Raw genomic sequence first — 10,306 nt, 5'->3', positions numbered from 1 at the left:
ATTTTACTTGTAACATGCAGAGCATTCAAGGAATGTTATGTGGAGTTTTTCCTTATCTTACTATTTTTTTATTATTTGGGAGAACCTAATGGTTGTTCCTAAATTTAGAAGGCCGCACTTCTCTCTTCATCTGTGACTGACCACAAAATAAGCTGGTATTCAGTGCTGAATCACGCGGAAGCATTAACAGTACAACTATAGTGGATCCTGTGATCATCGCACAGACAGCACTAGATAAGTGTATGAGGGCAATAGAAACCCGGTGCTTGAACATTAGTCTCATGGACTCGTTGCTTAATTTTGTAGTGTGTATCCCAAAACACTTAAGGGTCACTAAAGGGCCTAAACTGTATAATAAGCAAAAGTTAAATGTTTTATCAACCTCTTTTAGTTAATTATTTTAAATTGTAGTCCCTTATGTGTGACTTTAGGCAAAGTTGATTTTAACTGTCACCATACATAGCATTCACACAGTCTTCCATGTATGTATATATGTACGTATAGACCATACTGGTCCCAAGCAGTTGTGTGTTTTGGTTTAGAGTCTTTTGACCTGTCAAATTGATGGGCTGTTCAGAAAGTCCTTAAAAGTCCCTCAAAAAGTGTCTGGATTTGAGCCCACTACTCACAGCTATCAGTTACGGTCAGTCACCTAACCTCTACCTCACAGGTGTCAAACCTATTCCACAGAAGGCCTAGTCTATGCTGGATCTGGTTCTCCCTTTCAATTGGTGTCCAGTTGAGACCTGCCCAACAAGGCGAGGGGAGATCCTAAATAATGAGTCTCCTAATGATTCAATTAAGTGCAAGATGAGAGCAAAAGCCCCCCAGTGGAACCGCTTTGACACCTGTGCTCCACACTGTCTCCAAGCCACTCTGCCATCGCCAGTTTTCACTGTGTATGTGCATTTAGGGCTGCGTTCCAGGCTTGACTACATTGCAGTCGTCTGATCAGACAAACCCCTGGACAGGTGTTAAACACATTGACTTACTGAAGATCTATGTGGCAGTCTGACAGCTGAATGCTCAGAGACATGTCCCTGAACCACCTGCCAATGTGTACAGCATGACTGCAGTGGCGTTGGTCAGAAACACAGTCTTTCCCCAGTGACGTGTGGACTAACATTGGATCCGTTGGCTGCCGCTACACTGAGCTCCCCCTGTCCCCTCCCAGCGAATTAAGTCATCATTTCTCTTAGAGAGACGACATGGGTCTTACGGAATAGACTAGACTGATGGCTGCGTTCCAGGGTGACTGCATTGCAGTTTCCTGACAGAGCTCAAAACAGCCAGGATAGTTTTTTTGTTTAATACAAAAAACGATGTGATACAGCACATCTGACGCCTTTCTTCCAGGTGGATGATGTGGCACAAACATACATGCGTTGCTGCGTGCTGCAGGACTGCAATCTGGCCAGCCTGGAATGCGGCTTTTCGAAAGGTCATGATGATCAAAGGCAGTGTTGCGACGTCACTGCAGCCAGAATTTTTTTAAGGCAGCATTTACTGGGATTTGTTTTATTTTTTTGTAAAGCCAAATGGTTTTGGTGGCTGCTGCACTGTACCTCAGGACCTTTTGCTGTGCCTTTTCATCGGTAGCAGGAAAACAGATGACTCTGTCACTTTTCAAATATTTTTTTGTTTGTCGTATGGTTTAGAGCTTGAGTTGTTTATTATTTTTTTCTTAGAAAAAAACAAACACAACTGCAAAACAACTAAGCGCTGCCAACTATGCTACTAAGTTCATAGTATTGATCCGTTGAAGGCAAAGCTGCATGTTGCTGGCTTTTTCACTCTTTAATATGGAAGATTATGCATATCTATTTTTGTCTTACTTCAATCACATTTGTTGATAATAATGTACAATATTCTGGAGTCAATTTGGGTGAAATGTTTCTGTCAATCAGCAGGGCCTAGAGCTCATAAGTGGGAGGGGTCACAGTTCAAGCATATTTGTGATAGATTTTACCTTGTATAGATTACTCATTTGTCAAACAATGTGGGTTTACCTCAAATGTCCATTTTTGATCTTAAGTAACAGTCCGCTACTTAATAGGACTCTTAACTGGAGCCGGAAGGTCCAACTCTCGGTTGTCGCTTTACCTTCTAGTTGTAGCTGGCCTGTAGTATAATTTGTGTAGCTTGTGCCTAACATAACATTTAGCAGGGACAACGTAGTTCTATCTAGATTCAACAAATGCTGTTGTTGGGACAAGATGGAACGGCAGTTAATTATTCCAAAAAGCTGCCCTTTTTGTCCACATACCATCTAGCAGAAATCGTAGGGGCCATTTTGGAAAGCACAACAAAGGATAGTCAGCCAATCAGGCCCCTTGTTCCGCATTCCAAAATGCGTTGGTGGCTTCTTCTACCTACCTTATTCTACCTAATGTGAATATAAAGGGCAGCCTTCTGGGGGATGAAAAAAAACAGCTGTCGTATAATCTTTATGCGCCGGAATAATTCGACAAAATTATTTACAATAGCATGTCTTGTCTTTGGACTGAGACACACTTTCCAAGCCAGACGATGAACCTGATGCTGACTATGCGTAGTTTACCGTAAGCCAGCTCTAACCTGAAGGGACAGCAATGACTGAGAGTTACTACCTCTGGTAAGCTGGCATGGTGACTTGTTTTCACATTTCCAATCCTTTAAAATCTAAGAAAGCAAACCACTTTGTGACATCTGTCTTTTTCCTCCCAACTTCTGCCGAGAATAGCCTGTCCTGTTGAATTTGAAAAATTGTTACTTACTGGACATAATGTACTAGAGTCACATAAAACGGTTTATTATTTTTCACACCAGATAAATGATGGGTCTAGTGTGTTGCATAGCACACAGCCTCCTGGACAGGGTTGTCCAACCCTAGTTTCTTATGGGTGGGATATAAATAGCACCAGAGCACCTCGATAATTTCGAGTTGGTCCCTGACCTTTCAACTCCCTATTCTGGATGCAGTACTTACCTTTAGGATTACCCAAGCACCACAAGAGTTTGTTCAAGTCATTTAGTTTTTTTGCATGTCATTTCCCCATCTAAATAAAACTGGTTACGTTTATTATTTTTTTATGTACGTTGTTGATTATTGAGTTCTTGTTCAACTGTTTTGGAAATGATGGTTGGTTCTTAATGTTACTGGTGTATAAGACGATATTACATATTCATGAGATTGACATGACACTGCTGCAAGTCTGTAACCAGATGACATTCTCAGAGCAGCTAAACATTAAGTACCTTTACTTGTCAGTCCTACAGCTTTCATTTGAGTATAACAGCCTGGTTGTTTATCTAGACCCATTTTATACAGCCTTTGGGCATTCAATTTGGGGGAGATGCACAGAACCGAGTTCTGCTATATGCATCCTGTATATGCTGAACCCTGACTTAAATGGGCTGACATAGATGTTCCCAAACAACAGTGGATTCAAGCATCCTGTATTTGGGATTTTTTTTCTTCTTGGTTTTTCTGAAATGCTGCTTTGCACTCACTGTCTTTATATTGTCTGAATCAAGAGTTTGATGTTTTTCTTTTGTACAGCTGATTCATTTTTAAGTAATCTTATCTAGTTTTTAATCTGTTGCCAGAGAGGATTGGCTATATTAAGAAAGGTGAATTGATCTACCGGTGGTAATTATGAATAAAGAAAAAAAAAAAATTGGTAAAATTATTTTCAGCCTAACTCTTTCTTCCTAAATTTCAGGCTCCGAAAGACCTGCAGTGAAATAGTCTACTGGCTTTGCTCTGCTGGCTGTGATGTACACGTTTTCACTATCTGCTAGCAAGTGTTTGTCATGTTGATGCTATAATAATATGATCAGGCTATTATATGATGTAGTTAAATGATCAGAACCATGCACAGGCCATCTAAGGGGCAGGTGCTATAAATGAAAAACAGGCATCAGAAAAAAAGTATTTTGTAATTCATACGTTGAAATTTGTAAAATACGACACTTGTTTGCTAGGCCTTTTTATTTCCTAAGCCTATATGGCAATATAGTTTTGAGCACCTAAAAAATGACAGACATTGAGAAAAGATGGATGGGCTATCTGCTTGATCATTCAGGTTGATGGTTGGTGTAAATCTGCTAGCCTGGTTGACTTACTAATTGTGGTTGTTCTTGCACATATTAATTGATAACTTAATGATGTAGCCTAGTCTATTCACGGCTAGAGGTTTGGATTCAGGCTTGTGATGATGGTGGTTATACTGCCTGTATCACTGCAGTAGTGTACATTAGATTCAAGGGTCATTGAAATAGCCTCTTAATCCCTTTCTGCTCCTCTGTGTCTTCTAGCCTACTGCTTATCTGTTGCGCATATCAGCCAACCAGACCAAATATTAAGGTTATCAATTGTTTATCAAATGTAGGTCTAGTATTGCTGCATTACCGTTGATATTTGAATTAAGCAGCTAGCGATGAACAGAAGACCGGTGACTGCATCCAAAACCAAGGATAGTTTTTCCAGGGATAAGACAGACGTTCTCGTGGGCTCCTATGATTGCTATACCTAAGCTCCGCCTCTACTTCGTTTATCATTCAGGTTGATGATTGGTGTAAATCTGCTAGCCCTTAATTTCAGTGGTTCTTAACCCTTTTCAGTTACTATGCCACCATCAGAATGGTTTGCGAACGACCCTTCACTAAACTCTGCTGGCGCGCTGCTTGGCCAGATTCAGAGAATTGGCGGTGAAATAGTGAATTGACCGCAAGATTTTCAATTCCCCGCAAATTTTTGCAGAATGTCTCCTCTTCACCACCGGCGTAACGTGTTGACAGGTCACTGGAGTGTGCAAACACAAAATTAAACAAAACACAGTCACATTAGATGTCTCATCTCTAATGATATATAAATAATTTAAATCACAACTCCATTCTGCCTTGATCAACTTTGTTTTGCCACTACATGTGAATCTACACTGATGGCCGTATAATTAGTTTAATTAGAAGTTAGGCGCTCCAGCAGTTCTTCTGTCCAAACAATGTGAAGTCCTTTTCCGGACAGCACTGACCCACGTCAAGCAGTGTTTGATTATATTTTTATTTTATTTTGATATGATTATAAAAGTTATAATCAAACTACCATCAAAAACAGCATTTAGCAACTGGAAAGGAAAAGGGGAAAATGCTCAGACATAGTTAGCCTAGATCCCTAGGCTTTCTGAACACGTGCAGATCTTGCCAGGTCCATCCCCATTTTTCTTTTATACCTTGGGGAAGCACCTGTTTACCTGTTGTAAGACTAACATTTCATGACCTAAAATACATGAACTTGTCCTTTCATCAGTGTTCTTTAAATGCATTCGAACTTGAAATCCCACATTCGGTTGGATGTTCAGTAGCCAAATGTTGCTGAATATGCAGAAAGAAATGCTATGAATTAACATGAAATTAGATGCATGTTTATATTACATAGTACATTATTTACATCAGAACGTAGCACAGCGTTGCATCCTGCTGAACGCGCGCCACTGGCAGCAACTTTAGAAAGTCTCTGCCTCCACCTGCCGATGGATAATCAGAAATACGGCGCAAAGAACCCGTCGGTGCTTTTCAGTGACAGTGACGCGCACTGTAGTCTTCTTTTTCTCCTCAATGAATTAAATCGCATCCACCACCACACCTCCATGCATGGATTGTCTCGAGCACTGCCACTTGCTTCACCCACAGGTATGCGCCTCGCGCTGAACTCCGTGAAGACGTTTGTCAACAAACGCCACTACTTGCTGCTTTTGTCTTTCCCCTTTTCCAGGTGAAAGGAACACCTTTTCAAACAAAATATCGGCCAAGACTGTTGGGCGAACATAGCTGATAAGTTCACAATTGAAAATAACTGATTTAAAGCCTGACCATGGCGACAATTGGGGATTTCGACCCGCTCAACTCCACCGTACCTGCGACTAAGATTGAAGTTACCGTCTCGTGCAGGTAAGAGCAGTGTAATAATGCATTTTTGAAGGAACATGTTAGATATACGTTGTTGATAATTTTATGAAAGACTGAAAACTGGAATAAGCGCTGCAGCATACAGAAAAAAATATTTGGCACGCTGCTCTTAACGTGTCAACATTTTGCATGTAATTTAGCCTACCTCTGTGTTTAACTATTTTCAAACATCTTCAGGCGGATAGTCGTGATTTCAAAACAGTGTTAGCACAATAAGTATATACATATTTTTATAAAACTCTGACTTTTGGAGTAAGAAAAAAACAGGAATTTGCATTAACAGTGGGTGTGAAGCTGCGTGTGCGTGGGGGTGTAACAGCATAACGGTATTTATTCTGAGTGCAGTTGAGGGAGCTCCATCGCGCGCAACTCCCAGATCACATGGATAGACTATGGGAATTAATACGCCGCCTTACATACACTGCGCGAGAGCACCGTTGGACATTATAATCACATTAAAACGAGCTAGTAGAGATGTGCGAGAGGAAGGAGTGGGGTCTCATATTCAGGTGTGCTGTGTCCACTCCACAACAACTTATTTTCACAGGAAAACAGTGCTGAAGAGAAATTATTACCTATGTATCTCGCAAATGATAGTCTGAAGTCCAATGCCTTGTTTTCTAGTGTGAGCTGTGCAGACAAGTAGAACTGTAAAACATCCCAAAAGCCGATGTGGATAATATTTGAGAAATAGGAAACAACATTTGTACCCGAAAAATATGAGATAATACTGAACAATAAAATAAACAGTTTCAAAGGTTCTACTGAGTTACACTTCATATATGTAAACAAGTCAACTTACATAATGAATTAGGCCCTAACGATTTCGCATGACTGGAAATACACATATTTGTTGTTTTTTTAAACTTTAAATTGCATTTACATTTTTATTCACTGTATATTGTTTTTATTTTCTGTGTTATTCCATTTTAATCACAATTAAATCACAATCCTGCTGCTAAGGAAGACTGAACATTCATTTTAATACAATCCCCATAGATCACAATATAAATAACATACATGGCATCGGTTGGAAGACTTTCCGAACTTTAGTACATTTCCAGCTGTGAGCATATGTTGAGTTATTCTGTGCAATTATTATGAAGCAAAACACAAGACGCTGGGATAAAAATACTCATCATTGCAGGAAAAGTTAATGATATTAAAAGGAAAACATAGCCTAAACTATAAAGTATTGAGAGCAAATTTATTGTAGCTAAATCAAGTTAACACAAACCCCTTTTTGTCAGTAAAATATGTTTTAATATTGGTGAGGTTTCTTCATTGATAATGATGAATACAAATATAATTGTATGAAATAATTAAAGTACTCACTTATGGTATGCAAAACAAAACTGGAAATACATTTATATTATAATAAAGTAGGGTCCAACTTATGTACACTACCATTCAAAAGTTTGGGGTCACTTAGAATTGTACTTGTTTTCGAAAGAAAAGCATATTTGTTGTCCATTAACAGTACACCAAATTGATCAGAAATACAGAGTAGACATTGTTAATGTTGTAAATTACTATTGTAGCTAGAAACAGCTGACTTAAAATGGAATATCTACATACCATGTACAGAGGACTATTCTTAGCAACCATCAGTCCTATGTTCCAATGGCACGTTGTGTTTGCTAATCCAGGTTTATAATAAAAAAAAAACTAATTGAGCATTAGAAAATCCTTTTGCAAATGTATTAGTACAGCTGAAAACCTATGCTGATTAAAGAAGCAATACAACTGGCCTTCTTTAGACTAGTTGAGCATCTGGAGCATGATACATTTTGGGTTTGATTACAGGCTCAAAATGGCCAGAAACAAAGAACTTTCTTCTGAAACTAGTCAATCTATTCTTGTTCTTAGAAATGCAGGCTATTCCATGTGAGAAATTGCCAAGAAACCGAGGATCTTGTACAACACTGTGTACTACCTCTTTCACAGAACAGCTCAAACTGACCCGAATAGAAAGAGAAGTGGGAGGCGCCGGTGCACAACTGAGCTCGAGCGCATTAGAGTGTTTAGTTTGAGAGACAGACGGCTCACAGGTCCTCAACTGGCAGCTTCATTAAATAGTAGTACCCACAAAACACCAGTCTCAATGTCTACAGTTAAGAGGCAACTGTGGAATGTTAGCCTTCTAGGCAGAGCTGCAAAAAAAAAAAAGCCATATGTCAGACCGGCCAATGAAAAGAAAAAATTAAGACGGGCTAAGAATACAGACATTGGATAGAGGGTGATTGGAATACAGTGTTATGGACAGTTTGAGGTGTTCTGATCACAAAGAAGAAACACAGACCAAGTTAAAAAGATGCTGGAGGAGTGCTTGACATCATCGGTCAAGCATTATGGAGTCAATATAATGGTTAAGTGGGAGATTAGTACAGGGTAAAATGGATCTTGAAGAAGGAAGGATATCACTCCGTTTTGCAATGCCATGTCATAGCCTGTGGACGGAGCTTGATTGGAGCCAATTTCCTCCTACAACAAGACAGTGACCCAAAGCACAGCTCAAAACTATGCAAGAGCTATATAGGGAAGAAGCAGTCAGCTGGTATTCTGTCTGGATCTCAACCCTATTGAGCTGTTGTGGGAGCAGCATGACTGTATGGTACGTAAGAAGTACCCATAAAGCCAATCCAACTTGTGGGAGGTGCTTCAGGAAGCATGGGGTGAAATCTCTTCAGATTAACTCAGTAAACTGACAACTAGAATGACAAAGGTCTGCAAGGCTGTAATTGCTGCAAATGGAGGATGCTTTGACAAAAGCAAAGTTTGAAGGACACAATAATTATTTAGATTAAAAAAATCTTTCTTTCTAACCTTGTCAGTGACTATATTACCTATTGATTTTGGTATATTTCCTATTCATACATTTTCATGGAAAACAAAGACATTTCTAAGTGACCCCAAACATTTGGACAGTAGATATATATTGGCACTTTTCTGAAATATTTCCTAATTAGGAGCGGGAAAAAAGGGATTTTAATCCGACTGCCACATAATAGGACCCGTGCATACAAAGTAACCCCATAACACCAATAAACCACACCCACATTTAACACCAATACCTCACACCCATATTTAACACCAATAACCCACACCCATATTTAACACCAATAACCCGCACCCACATTTAACTCCAATAACCCACACACATTTGACAGTAGGATATCTTCTGCTCGTGCATCCCCATTTCAATGCGGTCAAATAACTCTGTTTTATTAAGGCAAAATAATGTGGTTTTAAGCAAAAAGCTCTTGTCTTCCGCCAGCAAGCAGGCTCATGCACAGCCACCATGTGGCACAACGGTCACCACACACCACTCAGCCTGGTGGTGAGACTAGGGTCAATGCCAGTTAGGAATGAAGGGGACGGTTAGGCAGCCACGATGGATAGGCCCAGGTTGGTCATTTGGCCAAGGCGTTGAACTTAACCGCACTACTCTTACGATAAGTGCCACAAGATCTTAAATGTCCACAGTACTGTGGAAGATATCCGCCTCACTGCTCTGGCGTATTGGGATGAACACAGGTTCTAAATTTCCGCGGAGAGCCGGGCCGTGGGATGCAAGGTGCTGTGCTGCTGGAGTTGGTGTTTAAAAATGTGCTACTTGCCGATAAAGGCGGTGAGTGCAAAGGTCAGGGTGATGTGATCAGATCCAACCGAAGCAGAAAATTGCATACAAGGACATGCTTAGTTTCAATCGTGTTGATTTACAGTCCCAAGCTTTGTTCTCGGATTCTAAAGCAAATTCTATTGCAATATTTTGTTTTTGCCCTCGATATGTTTGGTTTAATGGTTTGCTTTTGATATCATTGTTAATCTTAGCACTGCTAAGGATTTTGTTTGATGTTAATCGTACAAAAGTGGCGCCACCCCAGTATTAACTGTAAGGATATTGCCAACAGAGGTCCTTGTTAGAGTGGGAAATGTGAAGTTGGCGAGTTTAGCATTTTCAGCCTTCCCATGGACGATCGAACAGACATAGATGGTCCACGGGGGGGGGGGGGGGGGGGGGGGGGGTGGTGGTGTCTTCGTTCCCTGACACTGACAGAATGGGGTTGGGGGAATTCCCCAATGGAAAACTTGCTCCATGGCAACTGGGCATCAGCTGTGAATATGAGAGAGTACTTGACACACGGAGACCTACAGGGTCTGCCATGTCTTGCCGGAAATACCCATGAATTTTCAAAACAAACACAGACAAGTCTGTATAAGAACATTGCCACACACTAACGGCTGTCAGTGGTAAGGCAATTAAAATAACACTAGCTACAGAATGTGTATGATAACAGAGACTGGGTAAAATTCAATCAGGGACGAGTTATGTATTATTTTTTGGGGGAACCTG

General features: G+C 40.3%; 1 protein-coding gene across 1 annotated transcript in view; it reads left to right on the top strand.

Annotated features, from left to right (window-relative positions):
- The first annotated feature begins 5,419 nt into the window (after positions 1-5,419).
- Positions 5,420-10,306, top strand: part of LOC105024793 (copine-9) — a 120,636-nt gene continuing 115,749 nt past the window's right edge. The window contains exon 1 of the mRNA XM_020055335.2: positions 5,420-5,931. Coding sequence (XP_019910894.2) covers positions 5,855-5,931 — 77 coding nt within the window. The 5' untranslated portion in view covers positions 5,420-5,854. The remainder of the gene's footprint in view (positions 5,932-10,306) is intronic.

The sequence above is a fragment of the Esox lucius genome, chromosome 17, assembly GCF_011004845.1.
Source record: "Esox lucius isolate fEsoLuc1 chromosome 17, fEsoLuc1.pri, whole genome shotgun sequence".
In the NCBI taxonomy this organism is placed as follows: Eukaryota; Metazoa; Chordata; class Actinopteri; order Esociformes; family Esocidae; genus Esox; species Esox lucius.
This window is presented reverse-complemented; position numbering and strand designations above follow the sequence as displayed.